Source organism: Balaenoptera ricei, chromosome 18, assembly GCF_028023285.1.
Source record: "Balaenoptera ricei isolate mBalRic1 chromosome 18, mBalRic1.hap2, whole genome shotgun sequence".
NCBI lineage: Eukaryota > Metazoa > Chordata > Mammalia > Artiodactyla > Balaenopteridae > Balaenoptera > Balaenoptera ricei.
This window is the reverse complement of record NC_082656.1, coordinates 9,095,825-9,122,216: the sequence shown is the minus strand read 5'-3', so window position 1 is coordinate 9,122,216 and position 26,392 is coordinate 9,095,825. Positions and strand designations below refer to the sequence as shown.

At 39.3% G+C, this 26,392-nt stretch overlaps 2 protein-coding genes across 3 annotated transcripts in view; one reads left to right on the top strand and one right to left on the bottom strand.

The window, feature by feature from the left end:
* The window catches only part of BRCA2 (BRCA2 DNA repair associated), a 53,544-nt gene extending 44,551 nt beyond the window's left edge, over positions 1-8,993 (bottom strand). Inside the window, exons 1-3 of the mRNA XM_059903419.1 lie at positions 8,813-8,993; positions 8,014-8,119; positions 5,236-5,481 (exon numbers count right to left, since the gene is read on the bottom strand). Of these exons, the coding sequence (XP_059759402.1) occupies positions 5,236-5,481; positions 8,014-8,080 (313 nt within the window). The 5' untranslated portion in view covers positions 8,081-8,119; positions 8,813-8,993. The remainder of the gene's footprint in view (positions 1-5,235; positions 5,482-8,013; positions 8,120-8,812) is intronic.
* Positions 8,994-10,591: 1,598 nt separating this feature from the next.
* ZAR1L (zygote arrest 1 like) overlaps positions 10,592-26,392 on the top strand; it is a 68,735-nt gene continuing 52,934 nt past the window's right edge. The window contains exons 1-4 of one of the 2 annotated variants that reach the window (XM_059903265.1): positions 10,592-11,570; positions 12,078-12,170; positions 13,746-13,820; positions 17,421-17,564. In XM_059903265.1, coding sequence (XP_059759248.1) covers positions 10,827-11,570; positions 12,078-12,170; positions 13,746-13,820; positions 17,421-17,564 — 1,056 coding nt within the window. In that variant the 5' untranslated portion in view covers positions 10,592-10,826. Of the gene's footprint in view, positions 11,571-12,077; positions 12,171-13,745; positions 13,821-17,420; positions 17,565-26,392 lie in introns of those variants that run through there. The other variant, XM_059903266.1, reaches the window with a different exon arrangement.

The window sequence follows — 26,392 nt, the reverse complement described above, 5'->3', positions numbered from 1 at the left end:
GTACTATGGTATCTTGACAGGTGAGAGTAAAGGAAAAGACATTTACTTAAAACCTATCAAAGTAAAAAACCTGACCATATCACTCTTCTGCTGAAAACCTCTCAAGATCTTGTTTTCAAGATTGAGTTCAAACTCCATAACAAAACTCCCTAGTAACAAGGCCTTTCACAATCTGATTTAATTTTTACGATGACATTCTTTCACAATCTACTTTTTAGCCATGTCCATCCACGTGCATATTCTGCAAGGATGTTCTCTTTCACTCTAGGCCTTTGTACAAACTGTTTCTTTCTACCTCTTTTTATTTCTCTTGACCTAGATTCTCTTTCAGGTTTCCATTTTGAAAGTTCCTCCTCCAGAAATCTTTACTGGTCCCTAAGGTGAGACTGACTGCCCCTCCGACGTGTTCCCCACAGAGTAGTTTATCATACACTGTTCCTGTTTCCCCTATTAGACTGTGTGCTCCTTGAAGTAGAGAACTTGTTTTATTTATCACTGTATCCTTAGAAGCTACAATAATGCCTGATACGTTATAGACACTCCACAAATACTGGCTGAATGAATTAGCAATGATAACAAAAGTGGGTTGTAGACAGTGACACATAATATTTGTGTCTGTTCTTATTGAACACATCTACTTTCTAAGGCAATAATGTTTCTAAAACTATATGTGGCTCTATCAAATCCAATTTATAGTTTTTCAACATTCCTATTTTCTGTATCACAAATGTGGCACTTGAGGCGCTTACTATTACTCTTAAAAAATTGCTTTTAAAAATAATTGCTTTGGGCTTCCCTGGTGGCGCAGTGATTAAGAATCCGCCTGCCAATGCAGGGGACACGGGTTCGAGCCCTGGTCTGGGAAGATCCCACATGCCGCGGAGCAGCTGGGCCCGTGAGCCACAACTACTGAGCCTGCACGTCTGGAGCCTGTTCTCCGCAACAAGAGAGGCCACGATAGTGAGAGGCCCGCGCACCGCGATGAAGAGTGGCTCCCACTTGCCACAACTAGAGAAAGCCCTCACACAGAAACGAAGACCCAACACAGCCATAACTAAATAAATAAATAAATAAATTTAAAAAAATAAAAAAAATAAAAATAATTGCTTTATAGCAGGAAACTAACACAACATTGTAAAGCAACTATACTCAATAAAAATTAATAATAAAAAAATAAAAATAATCGCTTTAATTGTTCCTATAATCTCTAACTTAGAGAAGCTTTGGGGAAAATAAGCTGCATTAGTGTTAGTGAAACAAAGCAAAGACCAAGCTGAAAACTATTTGTAGCAGCCTACTCAAACATTGTGTTATATTCTCCTTTCTCAAGAAACAGGCAATACACATAAGCCAACTGTAGGTGTAAATTGCAAACCCTTCTTCAACAAGATATCCAATCTCCTTCTCTAAGAGACTTTTAGTTAAAGATACTGAAAAGTAACTAAACCTATTTTGAAATTTCACCTTTTCCCTTTTCTTTGTTTTAAGAAAGATTAAGGATCTTTCTTAAAACAAAGATCCTAATCAGAACAAACAAAAACACGGACTTAAAAAAGAAGGCAAACAATGAGATACCACTACACACGTGTATGTCGATTAAAATCTAAAATACAGACAAGGATGATGATAAGGATGTGGAGCAAGAGAAGCTCTCCTTCACTGGGGACGGGAGTGCAAAATGGGACAGCCACTCAGGAAGACAGTTCGCAGTTTCTTACAAAACTAAACATACTTCTATGATGAGATCCAGCAATTGTACTCCTAGCTGTTTACCCAAATGAACTGAAAACTCAGGTGCACACAAAATCCTGCATATGAATGTTTATAGCAGCTTTAGTCATAATTGCTGAAACTTGGAAGCAACCAAGGTGTCCTTCAATAGGTAAATGGATAAACAAACTGGTATATCCATATAAAAGAGCATTATTCAGTGATAAAAAGAAATGAGGTATCAAGCCATGAAAAGACAGGGAGGAACCTTACATTGCTAAGTGAAAGAAGCAACTATATGACATTCTGGAAAAGACAAAACTATAGACAGTAAAAGGATCAGTGGTTGCCAGGGGTTTAGGGTGAAGGAAGGAAGGGTGAATAGGTGGAGCACATGGGATTTTCAGGGCAATGAAACTATTCTGTATGATGCTGTAATGGTGGGTACATGACATTACATGTTTGCCAAAATCCACAGAACTGTATGAAGAATGAACCCTAGTGTAAACACAGGGCTTTAGTTAATAATAAAGTATTGATATTGGCTCAGCAATAAAAAGAAGTGCAAAAGAATAGAAACTGTAAGAAATGAAAAGTAAATAAATAAATGAACCAGGCAAAATGAAGTTCATACCCCAATAAATATTTTCCAGATAACTTGAGGATCTCATAAATAGGACGAATGATGGTTAAGATAAACTCATGGGATCTTATGCAAGAGGAAAGACTGCTGAGGAGAAACAGCACACTGCCTCATGGAATTTAATGGATAATTTAAAAATAATATATTAGATGTTAGAACTGAACTAAGTACATTTAAAAACAGTTTAAGTCCTACTCTTACATTTCAATACTCAATTTAAAGTAAACTTAAAAGCAAAAGGTCTCAAGATACTACAGTCAACAGAATTATTTATGCAACCTTAAAAAACTTAACTCCTCTGCCGTGAGTCCACAGTGACCTTATTAATTCATTCCTATCCTTCCTTGGTTATAGAAAGACCAATCCCAGCAGGTTACAATTAGACAATAAACCACCAACTCTAGGTATGTCTTTCAAGATTCAGTAGATTCAGTACAAACTGGTTTACAGAGCTTTTCCTGACCAACTAAGACAGATGGCTGTTACCTTTACTATATCTATAACATTGTACTTTGTACATGCTCCTATTATAACATATACCAACCAGTATATTTATATATTTTTCTCTCTTACATGACTGAGTTCCAGAGGTCAAAAGCCATCTTATTCATGTTTGTATCCTTAATGCCAAGCAAGCTGCCAGGCAAAAAGCAAGCATGGAATATTTGTTGAATGGATGATTCCCTTTTCTGTGTTCTCTTCTACGTTTCATTTGTTAAATATTCCCTAAGGTTCTATCCTAGGCCTCATCATAATCAATTTTCTCACCATATCTGATGACTTCTTCACTTTCCAAACAGATAGTTGATTCCTATATCTTTCTCTCCCACCTGTATCTTTCTTTAGTTTCAGTCTTGTATTCCCAAAAGCTCTCAGGACATCTCCACCTTCACATCCCAATACTTTCTCAAACTGCAATCCAAACCTCAACCTACTTTTTCTTCATCCTTTCAAACCTTTTCCCTCTCAAACCTGCTTTTCCCCCAGTGCTTACAATTTCTACGAATGTCACCACTACATCCTTAGTCATGCCCTACACCTGTGATTTGATCCTTTCTTTTGAATTTTCCATATCTAGGCTATTGCAGGGTCCTGTAGTTTCTACCTTCTATATCCGCTTTCACTACCATTACTCTAATTCAGGCACCTGCTCCCATCACCTGGACCACTATGTGTCTCCTAACTGATCTCCCTGCCTGCAGTCTTCTCTTCCTATAAGAATCACCCAATTAGTTTAAAATGTACATTCATGACCACCACTCCCAGAGATTCTAATTTAATAGATTCAGAAAAGTGCCTGGAATCTTCCTTTTCAATCAGCACTTCAGGAGAGTCTAATGGTCCATGCCTCACATTTTGAAAAACACATCTCCAAAGACTGCTGCCAGATTTTTAGGCTTTCTAAGCAAAATAAATATTCATTTATTCTACAAATACTTACTGAATACTCACTACGTATGCCATTAGGTATCCAATAACGTTTAAGAAAATCTTTGCTCATTACCTACATCCCCTTTTATATGTGCATTTTCTAATACCATGAGTTTCCTATTTCATAGCACTAATCAGAGGATAATTGCTTATGTAAGTCTCCTTCACTGGAAGCTAAATGAGTGCAAGAGGGACTACTTCGCAGAAGCAGAGAGATAGGTCAAGATTTGAAAGATGAGTGTCAGTTAGCTAGACAAAGCATAAGAAGAAGTAAGTACTGGGCAGAGGTAACTGTGTTAAGAGCCACAGAGCATGGTGGTTTCGGAAAGAAATTCAGTACAAATGAATGGTAAATTGAGGGTGGGTGGGAGGGGAATTATGGCAAGATGAGGCAAGAGTTAATGAGAGAACAGATTATAAAGGACCTTGTAAATCATATTAAGGAGTCTGGATTTTATCATGAGGACAAAGGGAGGTAATCAAAGGTTTGAAGCAGGAAGTAGCATGATTAAATTTGCATGTGACTTCTCTGCTCAACAACCTATCAAATAAATTCAATTTCTTTAGCCTGGCATTCAATGCCTGCCTCTAATCTGCTTTTTTTAGCCTTAAGCTGTTTATTGGTCCCTTTCAAACACACAACACTCCAAACAGTCTGAATTACTTGCTATTAACTTCACAAACTACATATTCTTCCTCATGGTTTTCCCTCTGCCTAGAACACGCTCACTCTACTCCATCTTCAAATTTCTGAATCTCATCTATTCTTCAAGGTTTAATTCAACTGAATATTCCCTAATTGCCCTCAATATTATTTATGCTTCCTTTCTTCTTAACTCTCATTATACTTTTTGTACTTTTCTTTTGGCATGTACCACATTCAACCCTGAACTGTACTTAATCCGTGTACTGTTAATTCCTCTCACTAGAGAGTAATACTCCAAAGAAAGGAAGCGTATGTTACTTAAATCAAGCAGGTAATAAATATTTAAATGAATATATAATCTTATTACATGATAAGTTGCAAACATCTGGCACACAGGCCAGAGAAAGTGCTATCAAATCAAAAGACATTTATAGCAATTGTTAAAAAGAATCTCTGTACTCTGTGATAGCCTGCAGAAATACAGTTTAGTTTAACATCAAAACAAGCCCTAGGTTTTTTTGTATAGGAATGATATAATTTAGCAAATCTCAGTGGGCAGGATATATTAATCAAAGGAAGGAGGAAAAGAAACATTTATCAAGGACCTACATTTTATTTAAGGACCTATTTTATTTAACCAAACCTAGGTAGTATTTTCACATTTCCACTTTTCAGGTGGGGAAAGTGTGGCCAGAGAGGTTGATCTGACCAACATGACATAGGTAACAGAGCTGGGATTTTTAACAGAGGTTTGTCTGAATTACTAGTTCATGTTTTTTCTAGTCAACCACATCCCATTACTTACCTGAATCTAATCTGAATTTATCTAATTCTTTTAAAGGAGATTGGTACAGTGGCAGAGTTAGACCTCGCTCTTTGAATATTATTGGAGTTGAAGCCAAATGATGATAAGGTTTCCTCTGTGGTGTCTTAAATGGGTTTGTTTCATAACTGCTGATTTTATATTCTGATTCTTCCGAAGGTTCAGAATTATAGGGTGGAGCTTCTGAAGAAAGTTCTTCAAACCAATTAAGGCTTATTGGTCCTAAATCTGTAAGAAAAATTAAAATCCCATCTGGGTTTTAATCAGTGACACAATAAAATCCATGAGCCAGTAAAGATTATAATTGTTTGAGATTTTGACTGTGGATTACTTTTAAGGAATACTAATTAAACAGGATCATTAATATGTTCTCTTATGAATCTGTAGTAAGGTATAACAGAAGTTTACAAAAGTTACAAGGAGATTATGAGCTATATTAGCTCTTCTAAAGTTTTCTTTCATATTCACGACTCAGAAACAAAAATCATCCATAGTAAGAATGCATTCTACAGATACAATTCAAGTAATTATCAATACTACATAAGTGGCTGTGATAAATCTATAGATACAAGAGACATGTAGACTCACAAATCAAATGGAATAGATTCTCTGTTAAAGAGAAAGACAAAATTTCTCCTGTGATCTATCCTTAAAGTAGTGGTTCTCAAAGTGTGGTCTGTGGACCACTTGAGGCGAAGGTCACTAAGACCATTTCAAGGGGTCCATAAGGTCAAAACTATTTTCATAATAATATTAGCCATCAGTTGCCTTTTTCCCAACATTGACATTTACACCACTGGTGGGTAAAACTGATGACAGCTTTGCCTGAGTCAAGGCAGTGGTCACAAACTGTACTAGGAATCACTGTATTCTTCGTCACCATGCACTTATAAAAAAACAAAAACAAAAAAGCGGGACTTCCCTGGCGGTCCAGTGGTTAAAACTCCATGCTCCCAATGCGGGGGCACGGGTTCCATCCCTGGTCAGGGAACTAAGATCCCACATGCCGTGCGGTGTGGCCAAAAAAACAAAAAGCAAGTTTAACTTAAAGTGTCCTTAACGAGGCAGCAAAAGTTAGTTTTATTAAAGCCTAACCCTTGAGCACATCTTTTTAATATTCTCTGTGACAAAAATGGAAGCATTCATAAAGCATTTCTGCATATTTAAGCTCAAGAGTTGTTTAGAAAAAGCACTCATGTGATGAGTTGTGAGCTGAATTAGCACTTTTCATGGAAAGCCATTTTCATGAGAAAGAACGACTAAGTTATTCTGAGTTGGGTGATTTGGTAGACATTTTGTCGAAAATGAATGAAGTGAGCCTGTTACTGCAGGGAAAACAACAGTTTGTTGCCAATGATAACATGTGAGCTTTCAAATGAGAATTAGAATTTTATTAAAAACTCTATCAGCCTCTGTGAGCTTGACGTCTTCCCAATCTTAAAAGACTTTTCTGATGAGATCAGTGAGGTAACCAATGTGATTTTTATTTATTATATTTTATTTATTTATCTTTTGGCTGCGTTGGGTCTTCGTTGCTGCGCGTGGGCTTTCTCTAGTTGCGGCGAGCGGGGGCTACTCTTCGTTGCGGTGCAAGGGCTTCTCATTGCGGTGGCTTCTCTTGTTGCGGAGCCCGGGCCCTAGGTGCATGGGCTTCAGTAGTTGTGGCTCACGGGCTCAGTAGTTGTGGGTCGTGGGCTCTAGAGCACAGGCTCAGTAGTTGTGACACACGGGCTTAGTTACTCTGTGGCATGTGGGATCTTCTGGGACCAGGGCTCAAACCCATGTCCCCTGCATTGCCAGGCGGATTCTTAACCACTGCACCACCAGGGAAATCCCCCAATGTGATTTTTAAATAATGTCTAATGCAATGTGTCAATATATGGAATATCATTAATATTTTTCAAATAATCCACACATGATGTTACAACATGGATAAAAGATTTATTCGAGGTACAAGTAAGACTAATTGAATTTAATGTAACAAGAGTATGAAAAATTCATTACATGGTTTCAGATTCCACATTGCAACTTTTAAGAAACTACCACTTGTCGTAAGTTTTGGAGTCGTACCAAAGAAAAATACCCACACTTAAGTGAAGACTATTAAAATACTTCTTTTTCTAATTACATTACTGTGTGAGGTTGGGTTTTCTTCATGTACTTCTACCAAAACAACATATTGTAACAGATTAAATGCAGAAATGAGTATGAGAATCCAGCTATTGAGCCAGATAGTAAAGAGAACTGCAAAATTTTAAAATAATGTCACTCTTCTCACATTTTTATTGTAAAATAGTTATTTTTCATAAACATATTATTCACGTTAACATGCAATGGGTTTATTTTTATTAATTAAATTAATATTTTTTTTTCTTAGTTTTAATTTCTAATGTGGTAACCTACATAAACAGAGGCTCTTAGTCCTCAATCATTTTAAGAGTGTAAGGAGAACTGAGACCAAAAAGTTTGACAACTTCTGCTATAACGTTACCAGTGCTTCTGATTTGCTAGAAGTTCTCTGCTTTAAAAACAATTCTGCTAATCAAGGGGTCAGTCTCCTCTTTATCCACTACAGGTTCTATACTTATCATTTGTTTAACTGTAAATGATTATTTTCCTGATTTATGACTCCATAAAGCATAGTTTATAGTGTAAACAAAAACATGAAGTACTGAATTCAGCAAGCATGCATAATTACATATTTTTCTGAAAACATTTTTCTCAATGTAAACAATCAATTTATATAAAATCTGTCAATACCTGCTTTGTTGCATCGCGTTTTAAAAATTTCAAAAAACGTTGGCCTCTCTTTGCATCCAATCGGCATTTTTATCTACAATATTATTCCAACGTTTGGTAACGGAGTCTGCAAAAGAGAACACCAAAATACACTTCACAGGGATGCAGTCCTTCTTAAGTGACTCTGAGGTAAAAGCGGAAGCGGGTAAACCTGCCTAAAGTTACATTGTTTATTTACCTCGGTCCCATTCGGGGACAAGAATCGAACTCACAGCGATGAAGAGAGCATTGTATATTTGTGCCGTCCAATAGAGCAGCCACTGGCCACATTCAGCATTTGAAATGTGGCAAGTGTGACTCAAGAACAGAATTTTTAATATTATTTACTCTTTATTAAATTAACTAGTCACGTGTGGCTAGTAGCTGCGCAGTTAGCGAGGGCTATTAGATCAACACCATTCGGCAATTCCCAATCAGTAAATCTTCGTTAACACAGCAGTTACCCGGGGACTAAGTGAGGCAGATACAGTGGGCCACAGGCTCTAAGACATTTTCCAAAATAGCAATATTCCGTGAAAGTAACTTCATCGTGATTCCAATTAAGGAAACTTCAGCTTTCGACGTCTGGGACAAGCGGTGCCCAAAGCTGGGCAATGGAGTCCCCGGGAAGGGGCGGGGCTCGACCCTCCCCCCCGAGGAGCGGGTCCCTTCTCCCCGTCGGTGAGGGGCGGGCAGGGACCAGCGAGGGCCCGAGGCCCGGCTCCCACCCGGGCACCGGAGGCGCTCCCCGCCGCCCGTCTCCACCCCTGCCAACACTAACCGCCTTCAGAGGTGCAGCTGTTTTTGTCCAGAGTAGGCTGACAAAACGCGCGCCGGCACTCAGATCAGAAATCTGACCCCGCAGGCTCCTTTTCGCCGCGACCCACCGCACCAGACGACTCCCAGGGCGCGGAGCCGTAGCAGCCCCACCTCCGCCCAGCGGGTTTCAGACTCTCGCTCCAAAAGCCCGCTCACGGGATACGTCACGCGATGACGCCATGACGCTGCACGCAGCGCGCGCGCGCCACCCGGAAGTTAGACTCGGGCCGGGTCGCCGCCGCCTCCAGTTGTGGACAAGGCGAATACTTGTTCGGCTGCCTGACAGTCAGTTCCGAGCCGCTAAAGACGGAGCTGAGGTGCCCATTCTCTTCTCCTGAGCCTTCAGACTACTAGGCCGCGCTGCTTGGAGGCACCACGCCCTATGTATACTCGCCGCCTCCTCCCCCTTCTCTCCGCTCCATGTCACGTTTGGGTGGTCGCCCTCGAATGCGGCCTGGGGTCTGTGAAAAGTCTCTGTTTTGTCCTAAGAGCGGGCGTCCCCCAAAGTGGGCAGACGTTAGAAAACCCCAGAGTGGTCCGTGGCTGTGGATAACTCCCTTCCCGGCTGAGTGCTCCCTAAAGAGTGGAAGAGGCTGAGATTTGAAGCCAGAGGACGTTGCTTCTAGTCCGCGTGTTGCTCTTAGGCAGCAGGATTTCAAAACCTCTGAGCCTGTTTCCCTGCTTGAAAAATTATGAAACCCACCTCAGGTCTCCTGAAGTGTTAGGCACTTCCCTCTGCAGGCTTCCGTAGTATCCCTGACATTCCTAGGGTACCAAACACCTGTTTTGTGCGTGACTTCCCCTCCAAACTGCCTTGGAAGACAGCAGTCTCATCATTCACAGGGTCTGTGATATGCCTAGCACAAGGCTTAATTCAGGTTTATTGTAATACCTAGAAAGCCTTCAGCTGGATTCTGGAGGTGAGAGGGGCTCATGGGCCTTGCTGCTTTCCCAAGGCTCTTGAGCAGTAAACAGTGGAAGCAACCATGGATTTGAGAAAGAGTGGCCTCTACTTGGTACCTGAGGTGTCATTTTAGTTTGATCATAATCCTTTGCTGTAGTAGGAAGCCTTACCAATACAGATAGATACCAAAGCTTATGATCATCTATGTCTAAATAGCAAAGAAACACGGGCCTGGGATCCTTACCCAATAACAGCTAACACTTAATGAACATCTATGAGTTATTCTGCTTTGCTTTATAAACAATATCACGTTTAATCTTACAATAATCCTATAAATTGGTTAGTATTGTCAGATGGGGAATCTGAATCATCTAGTTAAGTAAGTTGCATGATAAACAAGGCCTAGGTTTCAGTTCAAGTCTGTGTAACTTCAGATACTTAACTATCCTGTGATTGTCTGCATTTAACCTCTAAATCTGAACAATTTGCTGCTTTTCACCTTTTTGGGGGGGCGGGCCCACTAGAGTGGACTAATGAGAACTGTAGGTATGTCATACAACCCTCTGAAATATATTTTTTCACTATATACACCGTTCCTTGGCCCCCCCCACCCCCCGCACTCTGCCCATAACTTTATGCTCCTTGCTCCTGTAGTACCAGGTTTTTTACATTCATTAGCTCTGCCATAATATACTTTCTTCCTTATACTCACTCTTGTAGTGCGGCAGCTCAAGTAATTTACTGCTCGTATTGGATGTACAGTATCTTTTAAAACAGGGTCTCTAAAATGGTAAGTCACTGTGGGAATAGTGAATTAATGAATTGCTAATTAAAACGTGTGTGAATAAGAAGGTAAATGAAAAACAGCTTTGAAAAAAGATTCAGGAGCAGTGAATTGAAAAGACAGAAAAAAGCAATTAGGGATGAGGTGGCAATTAGACCTCCGTAGGTAGGAAGATCGCGTTCCCTCCTCCAATTAGGGTAATAGGAAGCAGCACCCATCAGGATCAGAAATAAATGGAGAAGCTCGGGAAGAACCTGAACCAACTTGATCTGGAGAAAGAGGGGGCGGATGAAGGTGGAAGGCAAAACAAGGACACAAACAAACTGCCCCAGGATATTGCGCTGCGCCTGGGCGCACGGCGGCCGCGGCCGGATGGAGCGCTTGGTCCGTGTTCCCTACAGCTTGTACCCGGGCTATGGGAACACGCTGCCTCTGGGCCAGCCTGGACTCTCTGAGCACAAACAGCCCGACTGGAGACACAACAACGGTCCCCCCGCTTTCCTGGCCAGGCCGGGGCTGCTGGTGCCCTCCAACGCCTCCGACTACTGCGTGGACCCTTACAGGAGGGCCCAGCTTAAGGCCATTCTCTCCCAGATGAACCCCAGCCTGAGCCTGCGTCTGTGCAAGGCCGACACCAAGGAGGTGGGCGTGCAGGTGAGCCCCCGGGTGGACAAGTCCGTGCAATGCTCACTGGGGCCTCGCACCTTGCACAGCCGCTCCCCCTGGGGCAGCACGGGGCACAAAGCGCCCCTGTCAGCCTGGGGAGTCTATTCGCCAGTGATGGGCCGCAGGGGCCTGGTGCGGCTGCAGAAGGATGGGGAAGACGAGGAGAGGAAGGCGCTTTCGGGTCCTCCCGAGGCCAGCCAGCCGCCGCCGCCGCCACCACCAACACCAAGGTCGGAAGAGGACCAGCGGGAGGAACTCCGGCAACAGGAGGAGCTGGGGGAGGAAGATGCCTCAAGTCCTCGGGAAAGGAAGAGCAAGCAAGCTCAGGGAGACGCCAGCGAGCCGCCCCGGAAGCCCAACTTCCAGGTGAGCTTTCTCTTCCCTCGTCTCAGCCCTCTCTTTCCTTTTTTCCATTTCTGGCGCAACGAGAGCAGAATCTTCTCTCGCAAACATGTATTTTACATGTCCTATGTGTATGTGTGTGTGTTTAACTTTTTTGGTAAAATGGGGTGCCAACTTTAAGCCTATGAAAACCCAAAGTTTGGGAACCATAGCTATTGGAAATGAGGAGACAAAGAAGGGTTTCAGGTTTGTGAAATCTGTGATCAGATCTTCGTTTTGTGCAGGTGGTGCCAATGGCCTTGGGGAAAATAGATTGGAAAAGCATGAGAGCAGCTAGAAGCGTCCCAGAGTAATCAATCCTTGAGAGCCGAGTTCACGTAGTGACCTTGAGAATAGCTATGAATAAGATTAAGGAGGCGTCTTGTTGTTCCGTATACAAAGCCACAAGGATAGAAGGATCTGGCTTTTTATCCGCACCCCCCCCTCCCCACCACCCCAAGATAGTAAAGGACTTTTCCTCCTTATTTGCAGTTTTTAGAACCAAAATATGGCTATTTTCACTGTAAAGATTGTAAGACGAGATGGGAGAGTGCTTATGTGTGGTGCATTTCTGGAACTAATAAGGTAAGTAAAAGTGAGTGGGACAAGGGAGAGCATGGGCGGGCGCAGGTGCTCCATGGAGGAAGACCATGTTTCCTAATGGGGCATGACCAGAATGCTGTCTCGGTCATCTTGGCAGCCTCTGTGCCAGGCACATAACAGGTGTTCAGTAAATGTTTGGGTTGAACTGAATTGGGCTGTCCACAAGAGCTCCTGAGCTCCTGAACCATACCCTGGTGTTATATTTGGTTTGGTAGTTGCACTGGGCAAAATGTCCGGTTATTTAAATGAACTCTTGCTCTTGTATACATTGGGACTTGCTATAATCATTTTTTAGTTGGTATATTGTAACAGGTTTGGGCCTTAGCTCTAGAAAATTTCCACTGTCTGTCCACAAGGTGGGGCAATGAGAGAAATAATTTATTGTAAAGGTTAACCTTGAGAGCCTTACTCATTTAGGCTCCCCGCCTTAATTTGAATTAGTTGTCAACATATTTAGGTTGGGAAAGTTTACACATTTTGCGTTTCCGGATTTTCCTGAACCATCAGACTCCGGTCATTAAACACTTTCAGTTTGAGAGCAGTAGGCTGGACTTGAGCAGCTTCTGTCTCCTTTCACTGGGCATGTGGCCTTTATTTCACAACAGTCTACATCTGGTGTCTCGCATTCACCTCTACGAGCATTTGAGTTTGAGGCCCCTGTGCTGTTGCATTTTAGATACTGCTTTTCCTGCTTAAGGACTGTAGAGGGAGAGGATAAGGAGGCATGCTATGACCTGAATGAAAACTTGTTTTTTTGTTTTTTTTTTTTAACCCTAGCCATTTACTAGACCCTGGAGGTGAATAGATTTTTAAACTAAACTAAAATTACTTTCCTTCTCTTGCCAAAAAAGAAACAGTGGGTTTAATTCAAACGCTGGTGACACTAGGAAACAAAGAACAAGACATAGAACTCATCCTGGAGAAATTTATTGATAGGAGTGAGGCAGACAAAATGATATTTGGTGGTATATGCATTGGCACCCGTGGCATGGAAGTGGTACAGAAATGATACAGGAGGGGGACGATTAACCCTGTCAGAGGGAAGGCATCTTGATGTCCAAGCAGGATTTTAAAGGTTTATAAATAGGAGTTCACCAAGAGAGGAAGGGAGAGAAAGTGCACAAGAAAATGCACAAAGCCTGGAAACCATGTGTGTTGGTGGGTAACTATAAGTAATTTCAAATTGAGAAATACTGAAAAAAATGAAAAAGTAGGGGCAAATAGACCAGGACAAAAGGAGCAGGTCAAGGGTTCTGCCTGCACAATGAATAAAGTTATAATAGCTACTTCTCACTGAAGACTTTTACTGTGGTACTTTGTGTACATTATTGGGTAGTTGTCAGAATTATAGAAAAAGGAAGTGGTATTGTCTCAATTTTACAGGTAAGGAAAATGAGGTTCAAAGAATAAGAAAAAATGACTGATAGCACTAGAAGAGCTTAAGACTTCAGCATAGAGGTTGGGCAAAAGCAAGCTGCAAGGTGAAGGAATGGATTACTTAGGATCTGGGAGCCTAGAGTAAATATAAACTTGTATAAAAGACAAATTTCTCTTTAGGTTTATTTCAAACAACTCTGTTGCAAATGCCAAAAGAGTTTTAACCCTTATCGAGTAGAAGCAATCCAATGCCAGGTAAGCAAATAGAATATTTCCATCGTATCTATAATGTTTTCATTCTTAAGCATGAAGCTTCTGTGGCAAAATGTTAGGATTTGATAGACTTAGATATCTGTACAGGAGTGTTAGGTTTTCTGTATGTTTGAATTTTTATAATATTTTAGAAAAAGCATTAATTCTAGGTTTTTATGGGGGGGAAGGGGAAGGTTTACTCTTAAGTTGCCTTATGTGGTGTGTTTATGTATGTGGTGTGTATTTCCTCAAACACCCTGTGTATAATTTGCATGTAATAATTTAACAGGTAACCTTTATTAAGCTTTTACTATGTGCCAAACTTGAGGCCAAGTGCTTTTCATTATCTCCTGTAATCTAACCTTTGAGGTAGATGTTATTCCTATGATACAGACCAGAAAGCTAAAGTTCAATAAGAAAATAACTTGCCCAAGGTTGGACAGATAGTATTAGAGTTGAGATCAGATTCCATGGTGTCCCCAAGGTCTAGGATGTCACAGAATTCGATGAGCTCTTACCTAAAACAGCTTGCAGGAGACATCTCTTGAAGCTTTTCAGAAAAGTGTGACATAGTTGATTTTCATAATCAAGAATTTTTTTTAACCTAAATCCTTCACTTACTTAAAAACATTTTTATACTACTAAGAAATAAATAACTTAAAAAACTAGTCTAATCGTTTATAAATGATTTATCTTTAGATTTTCTAATCTGACATTCTCATTTAGTCTGTTTACTATAATTACTTTGGATTTAAATATATTTTCTTACTATTATACTCCTTTTTCTTGTGTTCACTTGAATTGATTTTTTTATATTCCCCCCCCCCTATTATCTTGGATGGATATCCAATATCTTGGCAGTTATTCATTCTTTAATGTTCATCTTACAGCATGATTCTTTAACAACTTATGTAGACGTTGATAAGTCAATCTCACCTCTCCTTGACAATGCAGTGACCTTAGGTCACACTAACTCCTTATCACTTCATCCAAACTTCTTTGCTGCTATTGTTGTATGTTAATTTTAAACTTTAAAAGACATTATTTGTTATAGTCATAATTAATTTAGCTTTAGCTACATATTTACCCTTTCTGCTGCTCTCAGGTCCTTTTTGTATCTGGGACCACTTTCCTTTTACCTGAAGAACACATTTTAATATTTCCTGTAATGCAGGTCTGAAGGTGACACATTTTATTTTGTCTAGATAGGTTTTTTAAAGGATATTTTTGCTGAGTGTAAAATTTTTAGGTTGGCAGTAGATTCTTTCTGCCCTTTAAGGATCCTGACCTTCATCGTTTCTGTAGTGTTGGCTATTGGTCTTATTGCAGCTCCTTTGAAGTAATATATCTCACTTTTTCTTACCTTCTTAAGTCTGTTTGCTTTTAAGATATTTCTCTCTGCTTTGGTTTTCAGCAGAGACAAATTTACAGAAAATAAATTTTACAATTTATACCCAATTGTAGTTTCTTTGTATTTATCCTGCTTACAATTCATAGTGTTTCCTGAATCTGTAGCTTGAAGACTTTTATCACTCTTGGAAAATTATCAGCCATTATCTTTAAAATATTACTTCTACCTCCATTCTCTCTTTCTTCTAATTACTCATATTAGACCTTGTACCATATCCCTTATCTCTTTTATGCTCTTTTCTGTTTTTCCTATGCTTTTGTCTCTCTTTGCTTCAGTTTGGTTAGCACCTACTAAACTATCTTCCATTTCTCTAATTTTTCCTTCTGCTCTTTCCAATCTGCTGTCAAACCTACCTATTCAGTTATAGATTTCAGTTACTGTGTTTTTCAGTACTAGAATTTTTATGTCTTTTTAAGTGATGTCCAGTTCTCTGTTGGAAATATCAGTCTCATCTCTTTGAACATATTAAACATCATCTTCTTAAAATCTGTACCAGAAAACTCCATTAATTTAATCCTCTATGGTTCTGTTGCTATCCTCTTCACATTCCTTGGTTTTCGAGTATGTTGTTCTGTCTCCTTATATACCTGGTTACTTTTGAGTGCTATATATTGTATATGAAAAATTATAGTGATAATAATAATAATAATTCGAGGCCTAGGATAGTATTGTTTTTCACAGAAGACTTGCTTCTGTTGGGCACATGGGAACACTAGCAATTTCAGATTACTATTTTCCAATCAGGGTTGAGCTGTTTTGAAACTGGGCTTCAGCAGTTGAAGGCTGGTCAATTTTTGGTTCATTCTTATTCTTAGGTGTAGCCTTTCAGGGCCCTTCAGGGTCCCAGCACAAAACCTGAATTGTTTACCAGGTCTCTCCTATTTTGACATATTTAAGATTATCCCTCAGCCTCATCAACTTGTTAAACTCATTTTCAGCTTCCTGAAATACTGAAAAAAATGAAAAAGTAGGGGCAAATAGAGTCTTTCACCTCTTACAGAATTGCCTTTAGAGAGAAAATAGTCCCAAATGTCAGGCTCATCTCTCTTTCTGGGCTTCCTTCTCTGATACTTTGGTAACTCTCCAGTGCCTTCAAGGAGTTCTTGTTTTTAATTATTATCTTCTCTGCTCAGCTTTTCTTGTTGTCCTAAGTAGGAGATTTGGTCAAAACTACCTAATCCACCATTACTAAAACCAGAAACCTACCTTTAGACTAAATCCTGATTTTTTTTTTTAACTAAAAAAATTTGTTTTGAATTAAGCCTTTTCTTCGTTATAAAGGTGATATGAGGATTAAGTGAATTTATATAAAGTGCTTGGAGCAGTACCTAGAGTAAACAACATGTGAGTATTGCTGTTAGAATTTTCTTAAGGATGCATACTCATCAACAGGAGAGTGGAAGATGTAATTGCAGTACAACATTTGATAAATCATATCTGAGACACTCATTTGGAAAATAAAAATGCCTATTTTCACAATATAAAAGGTAAAGCTTGACTTATTCTTTTTGGCTATGGACATATGCAGAAAATAGAGCAGTGATTATAAATTTTCAAAGATTAGCAGGGTTGGGAAGGTGGACCAGGGTAGTATACCAGTCTCCATGGGGTGTGATTTTTATTTATCAGAAGACAGAATAGGATAATGGTTAAAAACACTTCAAATTCCAGCAGAGATTAGGCATGACTGGAAGGAAAACATGTAGCTTCCTCTAGAGCACCCCTCCCTCCAGCTGTGACAACCAAAAATCTCTCCAGATATTGCCAAATGTCTGCTGGTAGGTAAAATACTACTGGTTGAGAATCACTGCTCTAGTATTTTTTAAATGTTCCAGTCTAGGTAATCAAATCACTTAATACCCACTGCTCACTCCCACCTGGCTACAAATGTAGAAACCTGCATAATGAAGAGACTCTACAAAGCTCTTTTAAACCTTTTCTCTTGTATCTTCTGGACTGGCTCATCACTGTTCTCTTAAATATCGTCTTTGATCATTCATTTTGAAAAATGCATGACGTTTAGTGGGCTGTGAGTGGTTTTGTGCAACTTGGTCTTGGACTTCTCATAGGATTCAAAGGAGGAGAAAGATATCGGGGATAGGGGTGATGGGGAGAAGTATTTTCATTTGAAGACTACATTTGAAGAACTAATTTGATCATTTAGTCCCCAAACTGTTGCTTCTTTTCAAAAGACCTGTTCAAAGTCTCGTTGTTCCTGTCTTCAAAAGAAAAGACACATCGATCTAAGGAGGCCTCATCGGCAGGAGCTGTGTGGCCGCTGCAAAGACAAGAGATTCTCCTGTGGCAATATTTACAGCTTTAAATGCATCATGTGACAGGCAGCATGCTTCGTACGGGACACCTGAACTCTTCTTGTAATTTACTGTATAGTTCCTCTTTTGCACCTTGGCTCTGACCTGGTATTGGAAAATGGTTTAGGCTTTTGTACTTTTTGTAGGTGGTATGACAATTGTCGATGTGAATAGAATAAAATAAATGCATGTAAAATAGACCATGAAGACACATTAATTGGTGATCCCAGGGTAAAAACATCACTAAAACATTGGGAAAATGGTAGATCCTATCACTAATATGAACGGAACAATGAAGAGGAACAGTCATTCATTTGACAAACTTTTATAAACTGGGTGTTCTAAGTGCTAGGAATATAGAGACAATCAGGAGCAAGGTCCTTGCCTTCAAGTATACTTAATCATTATAGCAAATGCATAAATAGTACTTAGTATATGCCAGGCATTGATGTTACTCATCACAGCAGTCTTATTATACTCCTTTTTAATAGATGAGGAGAGGGAGCCACAGGGAGGTTACAGGGTAAAGCCAGAATTTGAACCTAGGTAGACTAGTACATTCTCCATGGCTTTAGATTTACTTAGATTTTTTTCTCAGATTCAGATGTGTTAAGTGCAATGAAGGAAACGGGGCTATAATAGAGTGACTCTTTTATAAAGAGTTGTTGAAGAGAGGTGACATGAGAATTGAGACCTGCCGGATGAGGGGGAGCTGGGAGAAAGGAAGATGAATTTGATCCAACAGAACAGCAAGAGCAAAGACCCTGCGGTGGGCTGGGACATGTACTTGGTATGTTTGAGGAACAAGAGCCCCTGAGGCTCAAGTCAGGCATAGGCTGGAGAAGGCAGGTCTCAGGTCAAGCATATGGCAGCCCATGAAAGGGTTTAAACAAGGCACTGACAACAGATTCTTTCTATAAAAAACTTACTGCTATGAGAGAATACCAGGTAGAGTGGGAGGAAGGAGACCAGTTAGGAGGTTAATGAATGCACGAGCAAAATGATGGCTTGGAAAAGAGTGGGTGGCCATGGAGATAGAGAGAAATATATGAATTTCAGATAGTGTTTGAAAATGTAATGAACAGGATTAGGAGTGGGTGATGGTGAAATAAATTATGACTTTTAGGTTTCTTTGAGCTCTGGGTTGGATGGAACTGAGAGGTATAGCAGGAACATATTCTGGACTCAAATTACCTAACTTCAAATCCTCGGTGTGATACTTAGGAGATGTATGATTGTGGGCAAGTTACTTATGCCCTCTCTCTCAATTACTCTTCTGTAAAATGGGGACAATAATAGTAACTGTCTCTTGGTGGTGGTGATGTGAGGACTAAAGCAGCTGTTACATATTAAGCACTTAGGTTACTACCTGTAACAGGTATTCAGTAAACTTAGCTGTCCTTTTTTGGTGGGGCTATATAGTGAGATGGGAGAAGGCTTCTGTTTTCAACATTAACTTTGAAATATTTGAAACTCCATCCAAATGGAGACGTCATGTAGGCTGTTGTTTATATGAATCTGGAATTTAGGAGGGAGGTAAGAGCTACAGAGAGAGAGATTTGGAGATTAAAAAATCTGTAGTCACTACCAAATGTAAAATAGATAGCTAGTGGAAAGCAGCTGCATAGCACAGGGAGATCAGCTTGGTGCGTTGTGACTATCTAGAGGGGTGGTATAGGGAGGGTGGGAGGGATATGCAAGAGGGAGGAGATATGGGGATATATGTATACATATAGCTGATTCACTTCATTATACAGCAGAAACTAACACAACATTGTAAAGAATTATACTCCAATAAAGACGTAAAAAAAAAAAAGTCCATAGTACTGGGAATTCCTTGGTGATCCAATGGTTAGGACTCTGCACTTCCACTGCAGTGGGCCTGGGTTCCATCCCTGGTCGGGGAACTAAGATCCCGCAAGCCGAGCAGTGTGGCCAAAAAAAACCACAAAGTATGTGTGTGTGTGTGTGTGTGTGTGTGTGTGTGTGTGTGTGTGTGTGTGTGTATATATATATATATATATGTATATATATATATATATATATATGTATATATATATATATATATATACATACATATATATATATATAAAATTATAAAATTTAAAACTGTGAGCCCTGATGGTGTCACCTAGTAGGAGAGTACAGCACAGGGCCCTGGGGCACAGCAACATTTAGAACAACGATTCTAAAACTTTAACGTCCCAGGAATTACTTGGTGATCTTGTTTTTTGTTTTTTTAATTAAATGAGTCATTTAATTAGATTTCAACTATAATTAATAACTCTTTACCCTGTGTTCCCTACCATAAGTTGACTCTGTTTTTAGCTTAACTTATCTTTTCCTCCCTCTGTATTGGGTTTTAAGTTAGAACTTTTATGGTAATTATTATGGCACTGCCAGTTCTACTGACCTATGATGTGCTTTTCCCAAAGCCTCTGATATTCATCTTGTATCCAGATTGCCATTTTTATTTTTATTTTTTTTGTAATTTTAATTTTATATTGGAATATAGTTGATTTACAATGTTGTGTTAGTTTCAGATATACATCAAAGTGATTCGGTTATACATATATCCATTCTTTTTCAGATTCTTTTTCCTTATAGGTTATTACAGAATATTGAGTAGAGCTCCCTGGGCTATACAGTAGATCCTTGTTTATTGTTTTATATATATTAGTGTGTATATGTTAATCCCAAATTCCTAATTTATCCCTCCCCACCAGCTTTCCCCTTTGGTAATCATAGGTGTGTTTTTGAAGTCTGTGAATCTGTTTTTGTTTTGTAAATAAGTTCATTTGTATCATTTCTTTAAGATTCTACGTATAAGTGATATCATATATTTGTCTTTCTCTGTCTGACTTACTTCATTTAGTATGATAATCTCCAGATCTATCCGTGTTGCAGCAAATGGCATTATTTCATTTTTTATGGCTGAGTAATATTGCATTGTATATATGCACCACATCTTTATCCAGTCGTCCGTTGGTGGATATTTAGTTTGCTTCCATGTCTTGGCTAGTGTAAATAGTGTGGCAGTGAACATTAGGATACATATATCTTTTCGAATTATGGTTTTCTCCAGATATATGCCCAGCAGTGGGATTGCTGGATCATATGGTAGTTCTATTTTTAGCTTTTTTAGGTACATGCATAGTGTTCTCCATAGTGGCAGTACCAATTTATATTCCCACCAACAGTGTAGGAGGGCTCCCTTTTCTCCACATCCTCTCCAGCATTTACTGTTTGTACACTTTTTGATGATAGCCATTCTGACTGCTGTGAGGTGATATCTCATTGTAGTTTTTTTTTTTTTTAACATCTTTATTGGAATATAATTTGTTACAATGGTGTGTTAGTTTCTGCTTTATAACAAAGTGAATCAGCTATACATATACATATATCCCCATATCTCTTCCCTCTTGCATCTCCCTCCCTCCCACCCTCCCTATCCCGCCCCTCTAGGTGGTCACAAAGCACCGAGCTGATCTCCAGGTGCTATGCGCCTGCTTCCCACTAGCTATCGGTTTTACATTTGGTAGTGTATATATGTCAATGCTACTCTCTCACTTCGTCCCAGCTTACCCTTCCCCCTCCCCGTGTCCTCAAGTCCATTCTCTACGTCTGCCTCTTTATTCCTGTCCTGCCCCTAGGTTCTTCAGAAACTTTTTTTAGATTCCATATATATGTGTTAGCATATGGTATTTGTTTTTCTCTTTCTGACTTACTTCACTCTGTATGACAGTCTCTAGGTCCATCCACCTCACTACAAATAACTCAATTTCGTTTCCTTTTATGACTGAGTAATATTCTGTTGTACATATGTGCCACATCTTCTTTACCCATTCATCTGTCGATGGACACTTAGGTTGCTTCCATGACCTGGCTATTGTAAATAGTGCTGCAGTGAACATTGAGGTACATGTCTCTTTCTGAATTATGGTTTTCTCAGGGTATATGCCCAGTAGTGGGATTGCTGGGTTGCATGTTAGTTCTATTTTTTAGTTTTTTAAGGAACCTCCGTACTGTTCTCCATAGTGGCTGTATTAATTTACATTCCCACCAACAGTGCAAGAGGGTTCCTTTTTCTCCACACCCTCTCCAGCATTTATTCTTTGTAGATATTTTGATGATGGCCATTCTCACTGGTGTGAGGTGATACCTCATTGTAGTTTTTTTTTTTAAAGAAATTCACGTTCTTTTATTTATTTATTTATGACTGTGTTGAGTCTTCGTTTCTGTGTGAGGGCTTTCTCTAGTCGCGGCAAGTGGGGACCACTCTTCATCGCGGTGCGCCGGCCTCTCACCACCGCGGCCTCTCTTGTAGCGGAGCACAGGCTCCAGACGCGCAGGCTCAGCAATCGTGGCTCACGGGCCCAGTTGCTCCGTGGCATGTGGGATCTTCCCAGACCAGGGCTCGAACCCGTGTCCCCTGCATTGGCAGGCAGATTCTCAACCACTGCGCCACCAGGGAAGCCCTCATTGTAGTTTTGATTTGCATTTCTCTAGTGATTAGTGATGTTGAGCATCCTTTCATGTGTTTCTTGGCAATCTGTATATCTTCTTTGGAGAAATGTCTATTTAGGTCTTCTGCCCATTTTGGGACTGGGTTGTTGGTTTTTTTGATATTGAGCTGCATGAGCTGCCTGTATATTTTGGAGATTAATCCTTTGTCAGTTGCTTCATTTGCAAATATTTTCTCCCGTTCTGAGGGTTGTCTTTTTGTCCTGTTTATGGTTTCCTTTGCTGTGCAAAAGCTTTTAAGTTTCATTAGGTCCCATTTGTTTATTTTTGTTTTTATTTCCATTTCTCTAGGAGGTGGGTCAAAAAGGATCTTGCTGTGATTTATGTCATAGAGTGTTCTGCCTACCTATGTTTTCCTCTGAGAGTTTTATACTGTCTGGCCTGACATTTGGGTCTTTAATCCATTTTGAGTTTATTTTTGTATATGGTGTTAGGGAGTGTTCTAATTTCATTCTTTTACATGTATCTGTCCAGTTTTCCCAGCACCACTTATTGAAGAGGCTGTCTTTTCTCCATTGTATATGCTTGCCTCCTTTATCAAACATAAGGTGACCATACGTGCATGGGTTTACCTCTGGACTTTCTATCCTGTTTCATTGATCTATATTTCTGTTTTTGTGCCAGTACCATACTGTCTTGATTACTGTAGCTTTGTAGTATAGTCTGAAGACAGGGAGCCTGATTCCTCCAGCTCCATTTTTCTTTCTCAAGATTGCTTTGGCTCTTCAGGGTCTTTTGTGTTTCCATACAAATTGTGAAATTTTTTGTTCTAGTTCTGTGGAAAATGCCAGTGGTAGTTTGATGGGATTGCATTGAATCTGTAGATTGCTTTGGGTAGTAGAGTCATTTTCACAATGTTGATTTTTCTAATCCAAGAACATGGTATATCTCTCCATCTATTTGTATCATCTTTAATTTCTTTCATCAGTGTCTTATAATTTTCTGCATACAGGTCTTTTGTCTCCTTAGGTAGGTTTATTCCTAGATATTTTTTCTTTTTGTTGCAGTGGTAAATGGGAGGGTTTCCTTAATTTCACTTTCAGATTTTTCATCATTAGTGTACAGGAATGAAGACATTTCTGTGCATTAATATGTATCCTGCTACTTTACCATTCATTAGCCCTAGTAGTTTTCTGGTAGCATCTTTAGGATTCTCTATGTATAGTATCATGTCATCTGCAAACAGTGACAGCTTTATTTCTTCTTTTCCGATTTGGATTCCTTTTATTTCTGCCTTTTCTCTGATTACTGTGGCTAAAACTTCCAAAACAGTATTGAATAATAGTGGTGAGAGTGGGCAACCTTGTCTTGTTCCTGATCTTAGTGGAAATGGTTTCAGTTTTTCACCATTGAGGACAATGTTGGCTGTGGGTTTGTCATATATGGCCTTTATTATGTTGAGGTAAGTTACCTCTGTGCCTACTTTCTGGAGGGGTTTTTTCATAAATGGATGTTGAATTTTGTCAAAAGCTTTTTCTGCATCTATTGAGATGATCATATGGTTTTTCTTCTTCAATTTGTTAATATGGATTATCACATTGATTGATTTGCGTATATTGAAGAATCTTTGCATTCCTGGGATAAACCCCACTTGATCATGGTGTATGATCCTTTGAATGTGCTGTTGGATTCTGTTTGCTAGTATTTTGTTGAGGATTTTTGCATCTATGTTCATCAGTGATATTGGCCTGTAGTTTTCTTTCTTTGTGACATCTTTGTCTGGTTTTGGTATCAGGGTGATGATGGCCTCGTAGAATGAGTTTGGGAGTGTTCCTCCCTCTGCAATATTTTGGAAGAGTTTGAGAAGGATAGGTGTTAGCTCTTCTCTAAATGTTTGATAGAATTCACCTGTGAAGCCATCTGGTCCTGGGCTTTTGTTTGTTGGAAGGTTTTTAATCACAGTTTCAATTTCAGTGCTTGTGATTGGTCTGTTCATATTTTCTGTTTCTTTCTGGTTCAGTCTCGGCAGATTGTGCATTTCTAAGAATCTGTCCGTTTCTTCCAGGTTGTCCATTTTATTGGCATAGAGTTGCTTGTAGTAATCTCTCATGATCCTTTGTATTTCTACAGTGTCAGTTGTTACTTCTCCTTTTTCATTTCTAATTCTGTTGATTTGAGTCATCTCCCTTTTTTTCCTGATGAGTCTGGCTAATGGTTTATCAATTTTGTTTATCTTCTCAAAGAAAAAGCTTTTAGTTTTATTGATCTTTGCTATTGTTTCCTTCATTTCTTTTTCATTTATTTCTGATCTGATCTTTATGATTTCCTTCCTTCTGCTAACTTTGGGTTTTGTTTGCTCTTCTTTCTCTAACTGCTTTAGGTGTAAGGTTAGGTTGTTTATTTGAGATGTTTCTTGTTTCTTAAGGTAGGATTATATTGCTATAGACTTCCCTCTTAGAACTGCTTCTGCTGCATCCCATAGTTTTCAGGTCGTCGTGTTTACATTGTCATTTGTTTCTAGGTATTTTTTGATCTACTGTTTGATTTCTTCAGTGATGTCTTGGTTATTAAGTAGTGTATTGTTTAGCCTCCATGTGTTTGTATTTTTTTTTTTTTTTTTTTACAGATTTTTTTCCTGTAATTGATATCTAGTCTCATAGTGTTGTGGTCAGAAAAGATACTTGATAGGATTTCAATTTTCTTAAATTTACTATGGCTTGATTTGTGACCCAAGATATGATCTACCCTGAGAATGTTCCAGGAGCACTTGAGAAGAAAGTGTATTCTGTTGTTTTGGGATGGAATGTCCTATAAGTATCAATTAAATCCATCTTGTTTAATGTATCATTTAAAGCTTGTGTTTCCTTATCTATTATCATTTTGGATGATGTGTCCATTGGTGAAAGTGGGGTCTTAAAGTCCCCTACTATGATTGTGTCACTGTCGATTTCCCCTTTTATGGCTATTAGCATTTGCCTCATGTATTGAGGTCCTCCTATGTTGGGTGCATAAATATTTACAATTGTTATATCTTCTTCTTGGATTGATCCCTTGATCATTATGTAGTGTCCTTCTTTGTCTCTTGTAATAGGCTTTATTTTAAAGTCTATTTTGTCTGATATGAGAATTGCTACTCCAGCTTTCTTTTGATTTCCATTTGCATGGAATATCTTTTTCCATCCCCTCACTTTCAGTCTCTATGTGTCCCTAGGTCTGATGTGGGTCTCTTGTAGACAGCATATATACGGGTGTTGTTTTTGTATCCATTCAGCCAGTCTATGTCTTTTGGTTGGAACATTTAATCCATTTACATTTAAGGTAATTATTGATATGTATATTCCTATTACCGTTTCTTAATTGTTTTGGGTTTCTTATTGTAGGTGTTTTCCTTCTCTTGTGTTTCCTGCCTAGAGAAGTTCCTTTAGCATTTGTTGTAAAGCTGGTTTGGTGGTGCTGAATTCTCTTAGCTTTTGCTTGTCTGTAAAGCATTTAATTTCTCCATCGAATCTGAATGAGATCCTTGCTGGGAAGAGTAATCTTGGTTGTACGTTTTTCCCTTTCATCACTTTAAATATGTCCTGCCACCCCCTTCTGGCTTGCAGAGTTTCTGCTGAAACATCAGCTGTTAACCTTATGGGGATTCCCTTATATGTTATTTGTTTCTTTTCCCTTGCTGCTTTTAATATTTTTTCTTTGTATTTAATTTTTGATAGTTTGAGTAATATGTGTCTTGGCGTGTTTCTCCTTAGATTTATCCTGTATGGGATTGTCTGTGCTTCCTGGACTTAACTATTTCCTTTCCCATATTAGGGAAGTTTTCAACTATAATCTCTTCAAATATTTTCTCAGTCCCTTTCTTTTTCTCTTCTTCTTCTGGGACCCCTATAATTCGAATGTTGGTGTTTTTAATGTTGTCCTAGAGGTCTCTGAGACTGTCCTCAATTCTTTTCATTCTTTTTTCTTTATTCTGCACTGTGGTAGTTATTTCCACTATTTAACCTTCCAGGTCACTTATCCGTTCTTCTGCCTCAGTTGTTCTGCTGTTGATTCCTTCTAGAGAATTTTTAATTTCATTTATTGTGTTGTTCATCATTGTTTGTTTGCTCTTTAGTTCCTCTAGGTCCTTGTTAAACGTTTCTTGTATTTTCTCCATTCTGTTTCCAAGATTTTGGATCATCTTTACTATCATTATTCTGAATTCTTTTTCAGGTAGACTGCCTATTTCCTCTTCATTTGTTAGGTCTGGTTCGTTACTGCCTTGCTCCTTCATCTGCTATTTGTTTCTCTGTCTTCTCATTTTGCTTAACTTACTGTGTTTGGGGTCTCCTTTTCGCAGGCTGCAGGTTCGTAGTTCCCATTGTTTTTGGTGTCTGCCCCCAGTGGCTAGG